Source organism: Moschus berezovskii, chromosome 8 (genome assembly GCF_049115385.1).
Source record: "Moschus berezovskii isolate FMDL1 chromosome 8, NW_MosBer_1.0, whole genome shotgun sequence".
In the NCBI taxonomy this organism is placed as follows: domain Eukaryota; kingdom Metazoa; phylum Chordata; class Mammalia; order Artiodactyla; family Moschidae; genus Moschus; species Moschus berezovskii.
Window position 1 is genome coordinate 38,264,697 of NC_142467.1, and position 24,564 is coordinate 38,289,260.

Genomic DNA, 24,564 nt, shown 5'->3' on the forward strand with positions numbered 1-24,564 from the left:
CTTAGTTTTTTGAGCCACTTTTTCACTCTCCACTCTCCTCTTTCACCCTCATCAAGAGGCTCTTTAGTTCCTCTTCACCGTCTCCCATTAGAGTGGTTTCATCTGCATATCTGAGGTTGGTGATATTTCTCCTGTAAAGCTCTTACATATTGTTACAATAGCAAAGTTTAATTCTTTCTTGTGACTGAGTAACATTCCCCTGTAAATGTTTACCACATCTTCTTTATACATTTATCTGTTGATGGACACATGTTGCTTCCATATCTTGGCGATTATAAATAATGCTGCTCTAAATATCGAGGGTGCATCTATCTTTCTGAATTAGAGTAAAAACTTTAACTGTGAATATCAATAATCAGAATAAAATGGCCAGTAATCCTTAAGCCAGTATGCTAATTGCTTTGCAAGCATTTTCTCTAGTTCTCAGAACAAAATGAAAAGTGTAAGTGTCATTCTTCACCTTTCTTAGGCTTTGGAAGAAGGCAGTATCTGAATGAAAACCCATTTGTTTGTCCTACTGGACCATGTGCATTTCCAAGATAAAAGGTTTATTTTTATTTATTTCTGGTTAATAAATTACCCTAAAGCTTAGCAGTTTAAAAGAGCAATCAATTATTATCTAATAATTCCTCAGAGTCAGGAATCACAAGTGGCTGAGCTGGGTGATTCTGGCTCAGGGTTTCTCATGAGATTGTGGTCAGATTGTTCAACACTGTCGTGTTGTCTCAGGACTCAGCTGGCAAGGACCTGCTTATAAGCTCACTCACAGAGCTGTGACAGGTTTCTCACAGTATTCCGTTGGACTGAGGGCCTCAGTTTCTCTGGTTGTTGGCTGGTGGCTTCCCTCAGTCCTTACCACATGAGTTGTTCCACAGGATAGCTCATGACATGATGGAGCAAGGAAACTGAAGAAGTGAAGGAAACAGAGATGGACAGAGAAAAGACAGCAAGAGTACATCCAAGACAGAGGCCTCAGTCTCCCTATCTTAATCCTGTTACTGCTATGCTCTCAATTCTGAAAGTGCATCACTAAATCTAGCCCACACTCCATGCGAAGAGAGTTAAAGCATCACCATTTGTGGGCAAGAATATCAGAATTAGTGGCTATAACTTTAAAATTACCACAGCATGCTTATTCTCTCTTGAAAAAAAAAGAACTATATGAACAGAAGGATGCTGGACTTAGCTTGGCTGAATTTGAGTCATATCAGTTAGTTATTTAGTTTTCAGTACCTTCCACATGTCATGTATTTCATCTTTGCAGTGAACATGTAAAAATGCCATTTAAAGAACAGTACTTTTCTCAAGTCCAGAATATAATCAATATTTAGGAAAGAGAAGATTTGCATAAATATCAGTCAAGCCTTTAGGCATTACTTGAACTGTTTTCCTATATAGCAAGATGGAAATGTTTTATTCCATTTTAGAAGCCCCAAATGTTAGTTTTTCAGCCTATACTAATGAAGTCACTTTCAGGTTCTCGTTTATATGAGTTATTTTGCATAGACATTTAGAGGCCAGTAAGAGTCAGAAGTTCACTTTATTAATACACACACCCACACCTTCCATTGTATTCAAGTGCATGTTTTTTTTAATTTAAAATGTTTTATTGGAATATAGTTGCTTTACAGTGTTTTGTTAGTTTCTACAGCATAACCACGTGAATCTGCTATGTGTATCCATATACCCCTCTCTCTCGCACCTCCCTCCCACCCATGCCACCCTTCTAGATCATCACAGAGCTCTGAGCTGAGCTCCCTTTGCCCATGAGTTCACAACTTCTCCTTTGCCCATGAGTTCACAAGTCCATTCTCCTAAGCTTGCACCTTTATTCCTGCCCTGCAAATAGGTTCATCAGTATCATTTTTCTAGAATCCATATCTATGCACTAATATACAATATTTGTTTTTCTCTTCCTTTTTAAAAAAATACGCAGATTCCACTTTGCCAAAGAAAAGGCTAATCATTTACATTTAATGGCTTCAAATTATATGTGTATGTGTGTGTGTGTGTGTGTGTGTGTATGTAAATATATAAACTTAGTCTAAGAAATAAAAATGACCTTTCAATGTTCCTAGCTATTCAAAAGTAAATTTTTTATTTGTAATATAGAGAAAATATGATTGCTAGTTTTGGGTATTTAATAACTTAGTAAATTGAATTATTTGTGGTTTTCCTCAAATAACATAATTTCAGATTAGCATTACTGTAGAGTGCTCAGTCTCTAAGTCACATCCTATTCTTTGTGACCCCATGAACTTCAGCCTGCAGGCTCCTCCATCCATGGGATTTTCCATGCAAGGATACTGGAGTGTGTTGTCATTTCCTTGTCCAGGGAATCTTCCCTACCCAGGGATCAAACTTGTGTCTCTTGTGTCTCCTGCATCGGCAGGCAGATTCTCTACCACTGTGCCATCTAGGAAGCCAAATTCAGATTAGAAATACTCCAAAGCAATGATTCTCAGTGTCTGGTCTAGAGTGTGGGGAGTACTGAGACCCCTTCAGAGTGTCCTTGAGGTCAGAGCTCCATTTGTATTACCAGGACTTTATTTGCCTTCTTCGCTTTCATTCTTTCTAAATCTACAGTCATGTTTGCCAGAGGCCACATGAAGCACATTATCACAACCACTGAAGGCAAAAGCAAACATGAGAATCCAGCTAATTTCTGTTAAGCCAATCATTAAATAGATCTACAGAAATATGAAACAATGCCACTCTTCTCAATAATATGTTCTGCTTTGTAAAGTATTGTAATTATTCATAATAGTATTATTTATATTGACATGTAATGGAATCATTACTATTACTTTAAATGAATTGATGGATTTTTAGATGTCTCAGTGTCATTTTCTAACATGGTAAGTATCATGGTATGACCCCACAAACAAAAGCTTTGGGGAGGTCTCAGTCATTTTTCAGGGTACAAAGGGATTCTGAGGTCAGAAATTTGAGGATGGCTGTTTTAGAAGAACAGCTTTATTTATCAGCTATAGAATCTGAGTTCCGAAGAGAATATGATGTGCCCAAAATTCTACAGCTCGTATGTAGCAGCACTGGAACGGAAATCCAGGTAGATCTCCTGATTTGGGTTATGCCATATGGCTCAGCCTATAATATTCATAAAACCAGTAGGAGATGCTCTGAAGTAATGCCCAAAATATGAATATGAATGTTAACCTGGAAATACAGGTACAGATTCCATTCTTTAAAGAAGAATGTTTGCTGTTCTGTTTTCTCCAGGACCTAGTGTTTTCCATTAGCTGTTGCTACTTAACAAGCTACCCCCAAACCTAGTGAACTAAAACAAGTAGTGTTTATGATTGCTCAGGAGGCTGCAGGTCAGCTGGGAGGCTCTGCTGCTCTGAGCCAGGCTCAGGGTTACATGTGTGGTCCTCATGTGCTGACTGCTGTGATGGGCTGAGTAGGTCACATGTCGCTCATCCTCCATGGGTTATCCAAGTGCTATCCCCATGGAGACAGCAGGATTCCAACAGAACCAGGGGAAACTGCCAAGCCTCCAGTAGCCCAAGCTCAGAACTGGCTCACCATTGCTCCTTTGATTAAAACAAGTGGCAAGGGCAGCTCAGATTCAAGATGTCGGGAGATACTTCACTTACTCTTGAAAGGAGCTGCAATGTTTTGGTGCCAAGGAGCATGGACACAGTGAGAGGAATAATTACAGATGTATTTCCATAATATTTCAGAATAATTTAAAAATAATAGTATCGAATAATATTATGAAGTGGTAAATATAGTAACAGGAATTGGACCCAAGTCTACAGAGGGTTTAGTTCAAATCGCGTTTCTGACGTTTGAGCACTTACCCTCTTTAAATAGTAGCTCCTTCTGTAAAATGGGGATAGTAACAGTTTCTACATCAAAGGGCTTAAATGAGATGATGCTTGTGAAGCACTTGGCTGCACACAGGAAATGCTTTTAAAATATCATCCAGTAGTGATTTAAAAAATACCGTGCATTCATTCAGCTCACAGGATTCTTCCTGACCCTCCACCAGATGAAATAGCAATGCCATGTTGATGGGTGTATGTCTGCATGAACAGCTTGTGTGCCCGTCAGCCCCAGAGGCCTCCTTTCTGCTATTCACATAAGCCCTCTCACTCAACACAATTCTATTTCATCTCAGCAAATGTACTAAATATCTGGTATTTGCCACCTTTCCACTCCAAGTCATCGTTACAAATTTGAGAAATGTGTGTTCTCTGTTTAAATAAGAACCCACAGTTGAGTATAGGAGGTGGATTCCTTAATAGATAACATTTAAATTATACAGAGTGCTAACAGAAAAGATTATGCAGGCACAGAAGGAGTTCCATATATGGAGTTTGAGAGCAGTACTTTTTTGGTTTTGTTTGTTTTTTAGTCAGAATACATGCTAATAATTCATATCACAGCTCAGCCACTCTTTTAGACCAAAAATTCTTCTGCAAGCCCATCCTGACATCCTTAAATATGCACATCCTCAGCTGACCTTCCTTCACAAAGAAGGTACATGGAAAAATGGATTAAGATGGAGAAGCTCTGCCAACTTCCAGCATCAGTAAGCAAGGCCTGCACGTCCTCTGCCACCCCTGCTTAGAAAGCAGATGGGCTGGTGTAACAGTTGATGGCATTTTATTGCACAGCTGTGCATATCTACTAAGCCATTCAATTGGCCTTGTTAAATTTAAACATCTTCCATTATCACTCTTGAGTTAACAAACACTTTGGTGTGACCATATCCCTTTTTCACCAGGGAACATTATTCCATTTGAGCACGAGATACTGGCTACTTCTGGAACCTATAGTGGCAAATTGGTTTCCAAAATCTATCAGCCCAGAGAAAGTCATTACCATAGGGCCATGGCCACTCTAAGAATAATTTTCTTCAGTAAAGAATGACGGTGTATATTAAAAGTCAGCAACATCAAGAAGTTTCTTTCAACATAGGGCCTTTGCTTGAACTTGGTACTTCCTTTTATGAACTGATACCAGGAGCACTGAATATTCATTGGAAGGACTGATGCTGAAGCTCTAATACTCTGGCCACCTGATACTAAGAACTGACTCATTGGACAAAGACCCTGATGCTGGGAAGATTGAAGGCACAAGGGGACAACAGAGGACGAGATAGTTGGATGGCATCACCTACTCAATGGACATGAGTTTGAGCAAGCTCAGGGAGATCGTGAAGGACAGGGAGACCTGACATGCTGAAGTCCCTGAAGTCACAAAGAATCGGACACCTCTAAGTTATTGAACAACAACCAGGAACACTGCCTTTTTTAATGATTTTGAGGCTGGTACATGGGAGTAATATGTCCCAAAACATAAACAATGTTCACGTTTGCAATTCTTTCATCTTGCAGTGAAGTAAATGGCATCTGTTCATCACTACTCTCTCAAAGGGAGCAGGGATCTGGTGGGCCGCAGCTAATGGATAGCATGTGTGTGTGTGCTAAGTCACTTCGGTTATGTTTGACTCTTTGTGGTCCCACGGACTGTAGCCCCCCAGGCTCCGCTGTCCATGGGATTCTCTTGGCAAGCATACTGGAGTGGGTTACCATTTCCTTCTCCAGGTGCTCTTCCTGATCCAGGGATCAAACCTGTGTCTTTTGCATCTCTTGCATTGGCAAGTGGATTGTTTACCACTAGCACCACCTGGGAAGCCATGTCGCATGTCAACAGTTTGATTCAGAATTTTTGTACACATTTAACCCTTAGTAGAATATGTATTAAGGAGGAGAAGTGCTAGAGAGAAATTATCAGACATGGTTCTTCAGGCTCCAGATTAGTCTAATGACCAAGACCAACACATCCACAGATCCTCTATTGCAAAACTGGTGATGAAGAATATGAATAAGGATTCCAGCACAGTGCCATGGGAGACCTCAGGGGAAAAAGAAAAGAATCTCCACTGAGGGAAGATGAGACCGTGTCTTGGGAAAGGTGGAAGTTGAAATGGGCCCTGAAAATACGCAGAAATGTGATGTGAAAGATAAAGCTATTTCAAGTAGCTTCATAATTTGAACCAAGGCTAGGCGGTCAAAATGTTACAAATGACTGTGGGCAGAAGACCGAGGCTTTAAAAGAGGTAGAAATATAACAAATGAGGCTACAATATACAGTTTTGAATGCCTGACTAAGAATTTGCATTTAATTCTGAACCTGCTGGTAAGGCCATCAAGAAATTCTCCATATTTTTTTTTGTTTGCTTTTTAAGGCATAGAAGAAGCATCATCAACTTCTTTGTAAACAAAGGAATAATAGCAGCATATTCAGTGTAGAGGAAGGGGTAACACTTAAACGGTTGTTGACTAGTCCATTGAAGAATATAAATAAAAGATGCAAAGATCTAATGCAAGAGTAGAATAGCATTAAATATTCAAATAAAACTAGAATGAATACAAATTTGCAGAAAACCTTTCGATGTAGCCCCATCTTCCTTTTTCTTCTATTATTGCATTGTTGGTAAGCATAGGTCATAGATTATTGAAGAAAACCAGACCTTGAATAGTGGTGGCATCAGAAATATCACCTCTTGTCCCTTATAAGAGAGGAAGAACTGGGAGAAGATACTTCAATTTTGGAGCTTATAAAAACTTAATGCAGAAGAAACTTTTCTCTTCTCTGGATCAGGATAGATACCAGACATGCCCTTCCTGACTCCCATGGCAAAGTAAATGAATTTTTCTCCATAAAAACTCCTACCCAGTTGCTATCCAAAGGATGGTCCCTGAACAAACAGCATCATTTCTACCTAGGATTTGTTAGAACTACAGAATCTCAGGCTCTACCTACTTAATCAGTGTTTGCATTTTACAAGATTTTCAAATGACTTCTGTGCATACTAAATTTGAGAAGTACAAGCTTATTTTTTTTTAGCTAAAAGTTCTCTTTTCTGTATTGCTTCAGGATATAGGGCTCATGCATATGGAAAAAGCAGGGTTGGGTGATGGAGAGAAATTCTAGTAACAATAAGCCAGTCAAGTTCTCCTTTCAAGACAGAACCATTTTAAAGAGTTTAAGGCAGTGTCTGACACAGAGGTTTTGTAAACCACAGCTACTATTATGATTGTAGTGGTTGTTTTTTTGCCTATTATTATTTTCAATTGCTTTCTCATGTCTGAAATATTATTTTAATTGCTTTAACTTTCCAATCACAGGGAGGCTTAAGAAACACTTCATGGAGCTAAACTGACAGAAAGACCTACCAGTTCACCCTGCTCCATACAGAGATAGTAAATACTGAGTTTTGCATTGAAATCCAATAAAGAAATTATCTTTAGAGTACAATATCTGACATTTTGCTTGATTATGATCGATTTCCTATTCTCTTACATCATACAATTTGAATTTGAAAATGGTAATAACAAAAAGCTCAGTTATCTGTGATGTGGGACAAATTCTGGGTCATGACTTGATGATATCCTCACCAAGGTGCCACTAAGTAATCAAGTCTGACGCATCCTAGGCCAATTATTTGAGGCTGCTCGAGGTCTAGAAACGACTTGACAGCAGAACATTTGTGTCTGGCAGTCCGTCTTAAAGAGCAAAGTGAAGAATAAGGTGTGCTTAAGGAGTCAGAGCGGGAGAAGGCAATGGCAAGCCACTCCAGTACTCTTGCCTAGAAAATCCCATGGATGGAGGAGCCTGGTAGGCTGCAGTCCGTGGGGTCGCTAAGGGTCGGACACGACTGAGCGACTTCACTTTCATTTTTCACTTTCACACATTGGAGAAGGAAATGGCAACCCACTCCAGTGTTCTTGCCTGGAGAATCCCAGGGAAAGGGGAGCCTGGTGGGCTTCCATCTATGGGGTCACACAGAGTCGGACACGACTGAGGTGACTTAGCAGTAGCAGCAGCAAGGAGTCAGAGCAATCACTCCGAGTGTCTGGGGAACACTTTCATTGCTGCGTTTGAAGAGCTGTGGCCGACAAGTGAGTTTCTCTCTCTCTCCCTCTTGAAAGACCCCTGTAACTTTAATTGACTGTACTCAGATGCACCTTTGCCCTTACATACAGGCCTCTGCATGGAGTCAAGTCCATTCTGATTATGGACTGATAGACTTCTGATCATGGTCATTGAGTTAGTCATGAGAAGAATGTTTGCCTTCTTGTTCTCATTCTAAATGGCTGTACAGTTGACCCTTGAACAACACTGATGTTAGGGGCCCACCCATCAACACAGTTGAAAATCCCCTTCTAATAAATAGTCGGCTCTCCATATCCACAGTTCTACATCCTCAGTTCTACATCCTTGGATATAACCAACTATGGATCATGTAGTACTATAGTATTTCCTATTGAAAAACAATCCATCTACAAATGGACCTATTCAGTTCAAACCATGTTGTTTAAAGGTCAGCTGTACTATGTAGCTGTTGCTGTATTGAATCAGTGGAGACAGAATATAGATAACTACCTGAGAACATTTAACAGTCCAATTGGCAAAGTTAAAGTAAATATCAGGAGAATAATAAATCGCATTCACTTTCCACTAGGAAAAAAATGGCATCATTGAAAATTCAGTTAATTCTTCTAAATGTTCTCATCAGCCTCCACTGTTTAATATCTTGGTACAGGTTCGTATTTTTGGCATATTAATGTCCTTATAAAATGTAATATTTACTTAGTAGATAACAAAATGAATATGTAAACTATAACTGGAATGAGGGAAAACCTTATTTAAGTGCCATGTTATGTAGTTAGATATGTAAGAGTTGTGAGAACCTGTTCAACTATTTCATAAGTGTTTTTCAAATGGTGTATTTTCCTCCTTAGATCTCATTTAGTTAGTACATACATTTACCAATATCTATCATTCACGTCTACATAGATTTACAAACTTACATATTTGTCCTTCCTGATCAGGGTTTAGTAACATTTCATGCAGTTTTAATTCTTCCTAGATAAATTTCAATAAATTTGTATTTTGGTATATCCATAGGCCATCTGAATTGATGTGGGTTATGTTTTAATGATAACAGTTTGATTTAATCATTCAGTTTCTAGAGTCCCATGAATAAAATATAAAAGATGAATTTAATTTGCAAGACACTAATGAGGAGCATCAGTGCATCTCTTCCCTCTGATATCTTTCAAAAGATATCTAATTATTTTTTACTCATTATCATTATGAAACCTGTAAAGTCAGGTCTTATGTATTTGCGTATGTTTTTAATTACATTGAGAGACTGCTAAATATTCCTTCAGAGAAAATTCAAAGAAAGGAAGAACACTAGTCTGCTTTCAGCTAATCCCACACAGTATATTGAGCTGGTTTTTGAACTTGACCACCCTGGCACTGTTATGGATTGTTGCTCTTTCACCTACAAAAATCAATGATGCAGGAGCTTAGATTTGCTTTCCTTTTGCAGCATTCTATACTTGGTTAACCCAAAATGAAGGCAAGAAGGTTGGGTTTTTAAGCCAGCAGTAGCCAAGGAGTGTATATAATATACTGCTCCATTGTGTCAGATTCCATAATCTCAGAAATCAAAATACCTTCAAATGTTTTGACTAACACTTTGAACAGTCCTATAAATGTCACTGAACACCTAAGTTTTCTCACTGTGAAAATGCTTATATGTTTTTATGAAATAGCAAAGTGGCATGTAACTAAATACACATTTTAATTCTTATTTTAAAAGAAAGTATTAGTTAAATTTTTGAGCACTATCTACCAGGTACTTTTCTAAAGTGTTTTACAAGGAACAGTTTATTGTTCCTGCTTGACAACTCTGTGACATAGATATTACTATTATTGTCTCAATTTTCATATGAAAAAATTGAGGATCAAGAGAGGTTAGGTAACTTCAGTTCAGTTCAATTCAGTCACTTAGTCGTGTCCGACTCTTAGCGACCCAATGGACTGCAGCATCCCAGGCTTCTCTGTCCATCACCAACTCCCAGAGTTTGCTCAAACTCCTGTCCATCAAGTCAGTGATGCCATCCAACCATCTCATCCTCTGTCATCCCCTTCTCTTCCTGTCTTCAGTCTTGCTCAGCATCAGGGTCTTTTCCAATGATCAATTCTTCGCTTCAGGAGGCCAAAGTATTGGAGTTTCAGCTTCAGCATCAGTCCTTCCAATGAATATTCAGGACTGATTTCCTTTAGAATGGACTGGTTGGATCTCCTTGCAGTCCAAGGGACTCTCAGTCTTTTCCAACACCACACTTCAAAAGCATAAATTCTTTGGCGCTCAGCTTCTTTATGGTCCAACTCTCACATCCATACATGACCACTGGAAAAACAATAGCCTTGACTATATGGACCTTTGTCAGCAAAGTAATGTCTCTACTTTTCAATATGCTGTCTAGGTTGGTCATAACTTTTTTCCCAAGGAGTTATGACCAACCTAGATAGCATATTAAAAAGCAGAGACATTACTTTGCCAACCAAGGTCCACCTAGTCAAGGTTATGGTTTTTCCCGTGGTCATGTATGGATGTGAGAGTTGGACTGTGAAGAAAGCTGATCGCCGAAGAATTGATGCTTTTGAACTGTGGTGTTGGAGAAGACTCTTGAGAGTCCCTTGGACAGCAAGGAGATCCAACCAGTTCATTCTAAAGGAGATCAATCCTGGTTGTTCATTGGAAGGACTGATGCTAAAGCTGAAACTCCAATACTTTGGCCACCTCATGCAATGAGTTGATTCACTGGAAAAGAGTCTGATGCTAGGAGGGATTGGGGGTGGGAGGAGACGGGGACGACAGAGAATGAGATGGCTAGATGGCAACACTGACTCGATGGACATGAGTTTGAGTGAACTCTGGGAGTTGGTGATGGACAGGGAGGCCTGGCGTGCTGTTATTCATGGGGTCGCAAAGAGTTGGACACGACTGAGCAACTGAACTGAACTGAACTGAACTGAAGCTTAATTATTTGGGTTTCTCTTACCTAGGTCGTGGAATATTTCTTCACAGCTGCTCCAGCAAAGCGCAGCCACTGCACCTTACCTTGACCAGACCACCTGACCTGCCTCTTGAGAAACCTGTATGCAGGTCAGGAAGCATCAGTTAGAACTGGATTTGGAACAACTGACTGGTTCAAAATAGGAAAAGTAGTACGTCAAGGTTGTATATTGTCACTCTGCTTATTTAACTTATATGCAGAGTACATCATGAGGAACGCTGGGCTTGAAGAAGCACAAGCTGGAATCAAGATCGCCGGGAGAAATATCAATAACCTCAGATACGCAGATGACACCACCCTTATGGCGGAAAGTGAAGAGGAACACAAAGGCCTCTTGATGAAAGTGAAAGAGGAGAGTGAAAAGGTTGGCTTGAAGCTCAACATCCAGAAAACAAAGATCATGGCATCTGGTCCCATCACTTCATGGGAAATAAATGGGGAAACAGTGGAAGCAGTGTCAGACTTTATTTTTTTGGGCTCCAAAATCACTGCAGATGCTGATTGCAGCCAGGAAATTAAAAGACGCTTACTCCTTGGAAGGAAAGTTATGACCAACTTAGATAGCATATTAAAAAGCAGAGACATTACTTTGCCAACCAAGGTCCGTCTAGTGAAGACTATGGTTTTTCCTGTGGTCATGTATGGATGTGAGAGTTGGACTGTGAAGAAAGCTGATCGCCGAAGAATTGATGCTTTTGAATGTGGTGCTGGAGAAGACTCTTGAGAGTCCCTTAGATTGCAAGGAGATCCAACCAGTTCATTCTAAAGGAGATCAATCCTGGTTGTTCATTGGAAGGACTGATGCTAAAGCTGAAACTCCAATACTTAGGCCACCTCATGTGATGAGCTGACTCACTGGAAAAGACTCTGATTCTGGGAAAGGTTGGGGGCGGGAGGAGAAGGGGACGACAGAGAATGAGATGGATGGATGGCATCACCGACTCTGTGGACATGAGTTTGAGTGAACTCCAAGAGTTGGTGAAGGACAGGGAGGCCTGGAGTGCTGTGATTCATGGGGTCGCAAAGAGTCGGACACGACTGAGCGACTGAACTGAACTGAACTGAACTGAAGCATCTTTTAATTTCATGGCTGCAATCACCATGTGCAGTGATTTTGGAACCCAAGAAAATAAAGTCTCTCACTGTTTCCCCATCTATTTTCCATGAAGTGATGGGATTGGATGCCATGGTCTTAGTTCTTTGAATGTTGAGTTTTAAGTCAGCTTTTCACTCACCTCTTTCACTTTCATCAAGAGTCTCTTTAGTTCTTCTTTACTTTCCACCATAAGGGTGGTGTTATCTGCATATCTGAGGTTATTGATATTTCTTCTGGCAATCTTGATTGCATCTTGCCTGACATGAAGATTGCATCTTCATCCAGCCTGGCATTTTGCATGATGAACTCTGCATATAAGTTCAATAAACAGGGTGACAGTACATAGCCTTGACATACTCCTTTCCCAATTTGGAACCGGTGTGTTGTTCCATGTCCGGTTCTAACTGTTGCTCCTTGACCTGAATGCAGATTTCTCTGGAGGCTGATAAGGTGGTAACTTGCCCAACTACTATATAAGGAGAAATGTATAATAAAGGATTTTTCTATTATACTCAAGGGGTATGTTAACATCAGGTGACTTTTATTGGATTCACTCAGAAGATATTTATTTAAGGCCAGGTACTGTATGTGCCAGGTACTCTGCTAGAATCAAGAGACAGTTACATCTCTTCACAGTGCCAAGCATCTGGATGTACAACCATTGTTTAAATCTGCATATATATAAATAATTGTTTTGTTAATTCAGTAATTGATGCCAAGTACCTATTCTCTGCAAGGTATTGTCTAGCAAGCACTATGTCAAATATCTGGCATTTGACAAAAACCTATATTTTATTATAATGTTTCTACCTATTAAAAAACCATTAGGCTTCTCCTCTTCAACTGTATTGAAATGCCATTGATATTCCATGCCTCTCTGCAGAAAGTTTCTGTTACAAGATTTGTAGTGATGAACAAAAAAAGATAAATACTGAAATTTTACTTTAAAAATTTACATTTAAATCAAGGTTTTTTATGAAGAAAGGAAGGTAGAGGACCAGAAACACACTCTTTACTAGTTGAGATTTAGTCCTCTATTGCAGTGGGCCCCAACCTTTTTGGGACCAGGGCCCAGTTTTTTGGAAGTCAGTTATTCCATGGACCAGGGGCAGAGGAGATGATATGGAAATGATTCAAGCATGGTACATTTCTTGTATACTTTATTTCTATCACTGTTACATTGTGATGTATGGAAAAATACAGATCATCATAATGCGTGAATCATATCATAAGGCATTAGATTCTCAAAAAGAGCACGCAACCTAGATCCCACCTATGGACAGTTCATAGTACTCCTATGAGAGCCTCCACTGATCTGACAGAAGGCGGAGCTTAGGCAATAATGCTTGAGATGGGGAGAGGCTGTAAATACAGATGAAGTTTAGCTGGCTCACTGGCCACTCATCTCCTGCTATGCAGCCCAGTTCTTAACAGGCCACAGAGTTGGGGACCCTACTCTATTGGAAATACTGAGTTGACTTTTCTCTTATCCTATTCTTTCGAAGATAGCTGCATTCTAGAAAACTATTGCCTTCTTGTTTCATAAATACTATTTTCATGTGTATACAGATTCAATTTGATAATACATTTCTAGCTATCTGGCTTGAAATTAGGAGTAAGTTGACCTTTTTTTGTTATTTTAAATTGTTTTATGGAAGGTGGGAATGTCATTGACTCTAAACAGTTTTATAACTGAGAGATGTATTTCGATAATCAATGAGAAATGGATTAAATTTGAGCTGAAGTCCTGGACTGTGAGTGTTCCCATAGCCACATAAGGAAAATTTTTCCATCTTAGAAAAAGAGCAGTTATCCTTTGGGACAGACAGCTGAGTTCTTAGATTTAGGTGGAGAATATTTATGGAGTAGATTAATAAGGAGTGAACTCTTTTCTGAGAATCTGCTTGCTATGCCATTCACTTAAAACCTAGACTTTCCTTTAAAATCATGAAAAATTTACTTTTAAATCATGGTTTTATGTGAGAAAAGACATTCTCTAACAAAATAAAGGAGTCTATATGTAATCATGCTGATGAAAATGTTGGTGATGTATAATCTATTTAAACTCCACAATTTTTATTACAATTTTTGATGTTTGCAAATAAATGTGCTTCCATGTGTGCTTAGTCGCTTCAGTCATGTCTGACTCTTTGTGACCCTATGGATTATAGCCTGCCAGGCTCCTCCATCCATGGGAGTGGGTTACCATGCCCTCCTCCAGGGGATCTTCCCGACCCAAGGATCAAACCCTCGTCTCCTCTATTACAGGTGGATTTTTTACCACTGAACCTCTGGGGAAGCCCTTGCAAGTAAATAACCCTTTTTAAAATCATTAGCTATTATCCAAAAACCTATCATTATGGAATCACAAGTTCAAGTTCTCAGTAACTTTTCCAGGAAAACTACATTTCTATTATCACACAAAGATGACTGCTCTTTTGAATAGAGAACTTCATATTTCTAGAAAAGTTAAGACATTGCCTGACATTGCTATGATTTACACAAATTCTCAAATAGAGGGTACTGTAATTCTTTGAAAAATAATTTGCTTCCACTTTTTCAGAGATTTGACTTTCTCTCTGGCAGAAATGTGGTTAATTAGAAATCTCAAGAACTAAGAACTAGAGGATTGGCATTCTAGTCCTCAGTGTTACACTATCTAGTCACATATCAAAAGGCAAAGAACTTAAATTTAAAACAAGTTTTTGTTTTATAAGTCTTTTAAGTTAAGTCTTAAACTTAAAAAAGTCTGGGAGCAATATATGTCCTCCAGGCTTCCCTTGCGATTCAGCTGGTAAAGAATCTGCCTGCAATGCGGGAGACCTCGGTGTGATCCCTGGGTTGGAAAGATCCCCTGGAGAAGGGAAAGGCTATCCACTCCAGTATTCTGGCCTGGAGAATTCCATGGATGTACAGTCCGTGGGGTCACAAAGAGTCAGATACAACTGAGCGACTTTCACTTACTTATAGCTCCTAGACTTGTAAAAATTCAGCTATCTGGATACAGATGTTCTTTGAAGAGATCAATGTGATAAACAAATATAATGTGTGCTTTGAGGGGGGATTTATGGGGGCTCGATGAGTTTGTAAAATATTGGTATTTGATGGATTTCATTGCATGCTTCTCTCTACATCACTGTTTACAGCATAAAATGTGTCTATTCATTGCAGTTATATTTATGCTTACTAATTAGTGATTAGTTAGCTTCCCTTGTGGTTCAGCTGGTAAAGAATTCGCCTGCAATGAGGAGACCTGGGTGTGATCCCTGGGTTGGGAAGATCCCCTGGAGAAGGGAAAGGCTGCCCACTCCAGTATTTTGGCCTGGAGAATCCCATGGCCGGGGGAGCCTGATGGGCTGCTGTCTCTGGGGTTGCAGAGTCAGACACAACTGACGTGACTTAGCAGCAGCAGATAGTCAAATTTAGAGATCACGTCTGTAAATAGTAAAAAGCTAATGGCTCACTTCTTCATAATCACTTCTTTTCCGACTTGAAATGCAAATATTTTGTATTGGCAGGAGAGGGCTCAGTACTATTCAGTGCTGTACTGATAAATGATTTTTCTCTTCTTTTCTTCTCTTAGAGTACCATCCAGGGCTAAGTGATAATGTGATAATGTTTGAGAGAATGAGATTTGTAATCAGATAAACCTAGGTTCACGTCCCAATGATACCACTTCCTAGTTACAAGACTTAATACAAGCTGTTAATTTCTCTAAGCCTGTTTCTGTAATGTGGGCCTAATTATTCTTCCACAGTGGGATTATTGAGAGGATTAAAGGTGGTAATATACTTAAAGTGCTTGGCATGATACCTAACACATAATAACCTTTAGCTGTAGCTGTTATCCTTTACATAGTTAATCTTCTAAACAGTTTTTCTTTTTTTCTATTTTGTGTGTCTTCTTTGTATCTGTATATGTGTTTCCTTTTACAGATGGATATACAACCGATGACATTGAGTTTTATTGGCGTGGGGATGATAACGCAGTGACAGGAGTAACCAAGATTGAGCTTCCACAGTTCTCTATTGTAGATTACAAACTGATCACCAAGAAGGTTGTTTTTTCCACAGGTTTGTATCAGGGGAAACAGTTAAAAGAAAAGGGGCTTTATCATATTTTGCCAGAAGAGTTCACTTATATCAGGATTGGGTCCCAGGAAAGAATGGGGACTCTAGAAGACTTAGGTCTGTGAAAATGCTCAGCTCCCCAACAAGCCCATTTGGAACCCATCCAGTTATTTTCAAGAAGGTACCCACAGCAAAGCAGATGTGTCTCGTGTACTAGAGGAGGGAATAAGTGTTAGAGATGGTGTATGGAGACAGAAATGACCCAGAAACAACCTGGGTCAGAGTTGTCCCCCCAGCATAATGCATCTCACAGAATTGGTTATAATTCTTTGAAACACACTGAGGACAGCCAAGTCAGAGTTTGCCCGAGTCTGACCACAGTGAAATTCTCTAAAGACGATAGGATAGGAGGATTTCACGTTTTTCTCAGAGGGCAGGACTTTCCTTATGTAGCCTTACCTACCGTTTGAAGCTAAAAGATTTTCCAGATGTTTAGATTGTCTTGATGTCTTTACCATCTTACTCTTCCAGAACTGAGGTCAGGCTTGTTTTAGTCAGCACAGGTTTTTAACCAAAAATCCCAGGAATGTAATAATTTTCTCCATACTCATTAAAAGAAAATTAATAACCCCCCAGGAATATACCTCTTTATATTTTTCTTATTGAAATGAATTCCTCAAGCACAGAAATAGCTAGTACTGTAACAGTAGATCTTCAATTGTCCTTCTGCTAAGGACTCAGGCACTTCCTGTCTCTGAAAACTACTTCAAACAAGAATACAAAATAGCCTCCAGCTTTGCAAAGAGAACAACAGAAACTTTTCCTAGATTTGAGGTCCTCTGAACCCCTGAGACACTATGGAAATGAGTTTTTACTTAAAATAATTTTACTTTAATATTAATGTATTTGCTTCAGCCCATGAGGGCTAGAAAAGGCTTTCTTTCAATTAGTAAGAATATTCTCCCCTTCCCTACATGCACACATCCTGTTTATCAGTGTGACTCTTTTATGTTTTAAGACCATGCTCTGTTACGTATCTTGTTTAAAATATAATTCCCTAGATTCCCACCATCAAAGGACCCAGTTTCAAGAATCTGATCCTTTAGTTATATCTCCCACAAATATTCCTCAAGAAAAGTGACTCTCCATCCACATTTTGGTGGGTCAGGAATCCCTTTGTAACTTTGATGGAAGCAATGAAATCAGAAAAAATACTGCACGCATGTGAAAATGTCACAGAATTTCAGGGAATTGCTGTACCAACTGAAGCCTTGCCACTGATAACGATAACCCTGTATATGAGACAGCAAAAGAGACACAGATGTATAGAACAGTCTTTTAGACTCTGTGGGAGAGGGTGAGGGTGGGATGATTTGGGAGAATGGCATTGAAACATGTATATTATCATATGTGAAACGAATCTCCAGTCCAGGTTCGATGCATGAGACAGGATGCTGGGGGCTGGTGCACTGGGATGACCCAGAGGAATGGTATGGAGGGGAGTTCAAGATGGGGAAAACATGTACACCCGAGGCAGATTCATGTCAATGTATGGCAAAACCAATACAATAATGTAAAGTAATTAGCCTCCAATTAAAATAAATAAATTAATAAAAAATGCATCCAGTGGCTTGTTGAAGAGATGTCTTACCCTCCATTCAGAGTGTGCATCCTTATTCTTATGGATAAAAATGTACAGGATGGACTTGCTGAGAAACAATTAAAAAGGGAAGAAAGGGACTGTCTCAAAGTGCCATTATCATTACAGTTGTAGAGAATGAAAACCTTTGATTCAGTGTAGGAGGCTGAGCAGGGAAGAGCTGGAATTCTTTCAATTACTGGTGAGTGTGGGATATATTCAACACTGAGTAAGTCTTTCTAATTAAAAGCCCTGTTTTCTCAATTACTTTTATATAAGGAAGTGCCCTTCACCAGAAGCTAAAATTGAATTTAGGGAAGATACATAAACTGCTTATGGGTCTTTAAAGGAAAATATCCTATAAATACTGACTGATAATGATGATGTTTTAAAATTGTCTTTCTAGGTTCCTATCCCAGGTTATCCCTCAGCTTTAAGCTTAAGAGAAACATTGGTTACTTTATCCTGCAGACATATATGCCATCTATCTTGATCACTATCCTCTCCTGGGTCTCCTTCTGGATTAATTATGATGCTTCAGCTGCAAGAGTGGCATTAGGTAGGCATGGATCCGACTGTTTGCAGTATGTGCCTGTGTGTGTGTTCACGCACCGGTGTATTTTTTCCTTACCCTCAAGTTTGTGATGCGTGACGAGACCTGACTGCACACATTACAAGAATTTGGATATGAGACATTGGATGATCTGATTCAGCGTTTAAATCAATTGAACACTAATTAAAACTCTTTCATGTCTAAATTAGTTAACTGTATAACTGTCAGTAATGAAATTAGTCACATCAGCTTGATATTTTTATTGAAGCATAGTTCATGTAATACTGCTTGATAATTGTTCAGTTTTTAATCTGTGTTTTCTTACCTGGAAAAACCTATCTTCCATCTTTTTTTTCTGAGTAAGAAAGAAATGCAATGTGTAACAAATCAGTGAGCGGAAAGAATTCTGAAGGTTGATTAAGGTTTTGGAGTAGCATGACAGGGGACAGGAGACAACAAAGTATAAGAACATTGGGAAATCATCCATGGCATCACTTATCTTATGCTTTGATGTTTTTCCATTATAACATCAGAGGAAGAAAATAAATTATAGTTCATAAACGTTTTTATGTTGCTAACTCAAGATATAGTAAATTTATCACCTTTTACATGATCTTTATTATTTTAAGTCCTGACTAATCCTTATAAAATATAAAGTTGTTAACTCCTCCACCAGCAAATCTCAATTAAATCAGTATTTCCTTAGCAAAGTCATTTATTTATTCATTCAACAACATTTTTTGTATACCTACTATGTGTCATACATACGAGGTACTGGGGATAAAACCAGAGCCCTTCTGGAAATTATGTTCTAACAAAAAAAGGTAAAAAGTAAATTTATTTTGCATATAACATGCAAGTTACATACTATAGTAAACAGAGGAAGCAAAAGAAGTGGAGGGCATAATGGGGGCAGCTTAGCATCATCAGGGTAGGCTTCATTCAGTAATTGCCAATGGACAAAGACTTGAAGAAGATCGAGTCACAGAAATGTCTAAATGAGTCTATTTCAGTGAGATGAAAAGGCCCCCAGCTAGAAACGTGCCACAGAGGTGAGCAGGGTGACCAATAGGTGGGTGCAGATTGAATTTCGGAGTACAGGTGTCAGGCAGAGGGAACTGAAAGATGCTGAAGTGGTCCAGGAGCCATCATAACGTCTTTACTTTTATTCTGAGTGAAATTAGTCACTGAGCAAAGTGACGTGATTTCACATATAAAGGAATAACTTTGGCCGCTGGATTGAGATTAGATTGCAGTGGTTCTAGGATGGAAGGAGAACTGATGACCCCTTAGACTGAATCAAGTCCCCTGTGATATAGTGTTCTAAAATACTGTAGAACACCCTTGGAAACAAACGACAGTTATCATTTATATTTATTTGGTTTGTGATACCCTTTTTCCTCATAGTACTGAAGATGCCTTGGGGGAGGCCCATACCTAATCTGCTCCAATTATATCTATAGTGTCTCACACAGGGAATGATGTTCGGTAAACATTTGCTGAATACAGTAATGAATGGAACTTGTAAATATCCTGTTGTTCCAAAATAAAAGTCTCTTTTCAACTTTATGCCTATTACAGGAATAATAAGTAAGTTATTTACTTTTTAAAGAAATACTTAAAATGTCTTTTTTGTGAGCAGCTTGTTATTAGGTCAGAAACACCTTAACATAAGATTTAGATAAGTAGTGAAATCAGTATTGTCAGTTTTATAATATACATGTAATAGTCATGTCATACAAGATAAACTCTAGATGAAATAATGAAACGTGAAATTGGAAAATGTATCAAAATGACTAATACAGAAAAGATATGAAAACTATAGAACACCTAGATCTAAAGTATAACCACGGTTTTTCTGGCCATGCTCAGAATCAGATGCTCAAATTTATTTTTTCTGTGTCTGTTTCGTGAACATGTAGACAAACAAGACAAAAAGTATGATTGATCTTATTAGACAAAATTAAATCAGAAAACATATGTTCCTAAAAAAAATAATAGAATTGAAAATTAACATCGGGCTGTGTCATTGGGTAGTGTTTTAAGGACACAGGTTTTGGAGTTAGAGATCCCAGTTCAGATGTTGACTCTACAACTTCACATCTGTGTGATCCTGATTCCTGACTCCTATTTTCACATTACTCTTTTGCTACAAAGCTGGACCTTATCAAACTACAGGACTTTGAACTCCCAGTGCTTTTATCCAGCGTTTCTCTGTCTGTCCCTCCAGTTACAGCTTTGAGGGAAACTACTCCCCACTGTTGAAGATGCTCCCTCAGCTGGGCAAACAATTATAACCTGAGATAGTGTGGCATTTCCCATAAAAAATCTTGTGATACTTCTGTATTATTAATCTTTGTGTTATGTGCCTACATTCCCAAGCCCAAAACATGAAAGCTAGATACCTGCTTCCTGTTACTTTCCACCTCTAGTTTCCATATTTTTGCCATCATTTGTTCATAGCATCTATTCATTGATTTCAATATGCATTCATTGATTTCAATACTATTACTATTATTTGGGGGCTTCCCAGATGGCGCTAGTGGTAAAGAATCCACCTGCCAATGCAGGAGATGAAAGAGACACAGGTTCAATCCCTAGGTCAGGAAGATCCACTGGAGTAGGAACTGGCCACCCACTCCAGTGTTCTTGCCTGGAAAATTCCATGGCCAGAGGAGCCTGGTAGGCTAGAGTCCATGGGACTGCAGAGAGTTGGTCATGATTGAGCAACTAAGCACACACACACACACACACACATACACAATTATTTTATTTCCCCTTCATTACTTTCTTATTCTGAAAGACTCTAAGCTGGTATTCTATTTCCTGTCTTGTATGCTTCCCGTCTGTGCTCCACTCTGATGCCAGAGCGATTGTTCTAAATACTGTTTTCCCAAATGCCTGTCTGGTTGAAGCTGGTCAGTGGCTCCATGTGGCCTTCAATTTTAAGTTCAAGCTCTGCATTAAGCTCTCTGTATGTGGCTTTCCATTATGCAGGCCTTACTTAATCTTCACTTTTCTCATCCTTCTTCCCATCATATCCTTTAATGTACCCACAGTGAATTGCTTGAGATTCTTTTGATGGGCTGTGTACTTTCATCCCCACAAAGCACCTCCCTACAAAAAACTCTCTCCACTACCAATGCCCTTAGATCTACTATCACTTTTGATCTCCAGGTTTTGGTTGCCTGGGTAACTCCCACTCATTCTCCAAGACTCAGCTCCAAAGGTGGGATTTCCTGATCGCTCCCCTGACACATCATGGGCTAAATTAGGATCAACTCTGTTTTCTCAACTCTCATCTTACACACGTCTGTCATAGCATTTAATTCACATCTCCAAGTCCCACACTAGATACGTAACTATAACCATAAAGCTATGATTAAAGGAAATGTCCCCAATGATTAATGTTTATTATAAATTAATGATTTATGCATATTTCCCAGGCCTATCAAGGGGCTGATATATAATAATTACCCAGTATATATCATGTGCTTTCCTCATGGCTCACCTGGTAAAGAATCTGCCTGCAATGCAGGAGACACCAGTTCGATTCTTGGGTTGGGAAGATCTGCTGGAGAAGGTATAGGCTACCCACTCCAGTATTCTTGGGCTTCCCTTGTGGCTCAGCTGGCAAAGAATCCACCTGCAATGCGGGAGACCTGGATTCGATCCCTGGGTTGGGAAGATCCCCTGGAGAAGAGAAAGGCTACCCACTCTGGTATTCTAGCCTGTATAGCCCATGGGGTCACAAAGAGTCGGACACGACTGAGCAACTTTCACCCACTTACTCATATATAGTTTGGGATATATGAAAAAGTAAAAGAGTATAGTTAACCTTTCCAGCTATGTTGAAAGCAGCAAGCAAATACAAACATCATTATTCTGTCTCATTTTTGCAGGAATTACGACTGTGCTAACAATGACCACTATCAATACCCACCTAAGGGAGACTCTCCCTAAGATCCCTTATGTGAAGGCCATTGACATGTACCTGATGGGGTGCTTTGTCTTTGTTTTCATGGCCCTTCTGGAATATGCTTTGGTCAACTACATCTTTTTTGGGAGGGGACCTCAACGCCAAAAGAAAGCAGCTGAAAAGGCTGCCAGTGCCAACAATGAGAAGATGCGCCTGGATGTCAACAAGGTAGGTTCAAAGGGCAAGCCCTCTTTGCTTCTTAAAGTCACAGAAGAATGCCTGCCGTATAGGTTCATGGTCTTGTTAACAAATGAGAAAACTAAAGCCCAGGGAAGATGACATTTGTGATGGAGACATAATTAGGGCCCAAATTTATGACACATTTAGATGCCCTTTACATTAACACTAGGGTGGCCCAAATTGTGGTCATCTGAAACCACTTTTGTGACTCTTTCCATGTATACGTAGAATGTGTACTATTATTTACTTTATGTTTATCCAAATTAACTCATTTTATCTAAATTTATTTATAAAGGAAATTTCATATCAGTTTTAACAGTATTACTTGCTGGAAGATAATCTTAAATGAAACTACACTATTAATTCTAGGCTATAATACATAGAGGCTATGGGCCTGAGCTTTGCATTCTCTTTGATTTAAAAGAGAAATAAACAAGTACAGTCATGTGTTAAAGACTCACCAGCAACAAACTGACACTTTGTGAAGTCATCAGATGTATAGAAAGAGAAGTGGAAGGGAAAAAAAGAATAACTTTCTAAGTGACATATAATTAGTTAATGCCTTTCACATTACCACCTAAAATCCTTGAAGCATTTGAGTACAAGAGGCCACCATGTTGCTTAAGTCAGGCATAGTCAAAAAACAATTTCCACACAGTTTTAAATCCTATCTATTCTTTAAAGCAATGGTTCTCAATCTTGGGTGCCCAATCAAATGACAAGGAAAGTATTAAAAATTACTGAAGCTTAGATTTCTTCCCTGGAAATTCTGATTTGGTTGTCCTGGGGTATGCCTAAGCATCATAATTTTTAAAATTCTCCTAATATTATTCTAATTTGCATTCAAGATTTAGAATGTCAATTTTGAGCCTATTGATAGCAGTTCCAGTAGATCTACCTGTCTGTGCTTCAAAAATACTTCACCTGGCTTCTTGTTATGTAACTTTCTGCACTGAGCAGAATATTTATGCACATGCTTTCCCTGAGTCCAAATTTAGACCCTTCAAAATATATGAGAAAGACAAGGTCTTATTTTAATATATCCCATAAATAGTGTTTATAAAGTAGTACGTAATGTGGATTTGATAAATAGCTCATAGTGTTGGAACTAAGAAAATGGTAATACTTTTAAGCCATCTGGAATTGTTAACCATCCAATAATTATTTAACTGATATTTTAATATTTCTAACTTCAATTTAATTCCAGTGATAGCATACCATAAATCATCTCTGCCATTGAATTTTATTTGGAGCAAATCCAATGAACATTTCTGACTCATTGATATTTTCCATATATCCATAGGTCTGATATTTGATTTTGGACTCTTCTCTAATCAAAGGCATTCCTTTCCCAGGAGATGATATTCATAATACTGCAAATTTTAAGTGTGGCCCCCCCTTATAAGTCAGTGAACCACAGGGTCTAGGATGTTGTCAGTCCCTTTTAAATGCTCTGGGTTTCAGTTATTGGGATCTGTTAATAGATTCCAACGTAGCATTATGGCCCTCTCAGGCTATCAAATGAGAGAATGCTTTTTAAATCTATTTTATGATTTTCCTGATAAGAGTAGCTTTAGTAAAGAAGAGAAAATGAATAAATAAATAAAACTATCTCATAGGACTGCAGTTTGAAGTGAGACTCAATCAATTGCCTAATGCAAAGCTAACTTAAGATACCATCTGATCTCTTTTTACTTTCATCTACCCTACTGAGTGACCCTATTTTTTACTTATCAATTTGCATTTAAATGATACATTTAAGTACCAGAGAGTGGCAGTTTTGTTGCAAACTGAACCTGGAGAGCTTCAGACAGTTCTAAATTCAGTGTACAAGATGGAGGTAGGGAATGATTCAATGGGCAGGTACCCCATAGTGATGCCGAACCCATCCTCTTGGCTAATGTTCGATCTTCAATTCAGAGCAAGCATAGAATGTGAGAGAACAAAAAAGATATCAGAGTTCTAGTGCAGTGATTCTCAAGACACAGCCAGTTTTGCCCCTGGAAGAGCATTGACAATGTCTGTAGAGGTTTTCAATGGTCAGAACCAGAAGGAGGGGATTAATCACTGGTATCAAGTAGATAGAGGCCAGGCATGCTGCTGAACATCAAATAGTGCATGGGACAGCCTCCGC

General features: G+C 38.9%; 1 protein-coding gene across 3 annotated transcripts in view; it reads left to right on the top strand.

Moving 5' to 3' along the window:
- GABRB2 (gamma-aminobutyric acid type A receptor subunit beta2) overlaps positions 1 to 24,564 on the top strand; it is a 283,075-nt gene that overhangs the window by 221,469 nt on the left and 37,042 nt on the right. For all 3 annotated transcript variants that reach the window (XM_055430093.2, XM_088838352.1, XM_088838351.1), the window contains exons 6-8: positions 15,945 to 16,082; positions 18,125 to 18,277; positions 22,174 to 22,418. In XM_055430093.2, the coding sequence (XP_055286068.1) occupies positions 15,945 to 16,082; positions 18,125 to 18,277; positions 22,174 to 22,418 (536 nt within the window). The remainder of the gene's footprint in view (positions 1 to 15,944; positions 16,083 to 18,124; positions 18,278 to 22,173; positions 22,419 to 24,564) is intronic.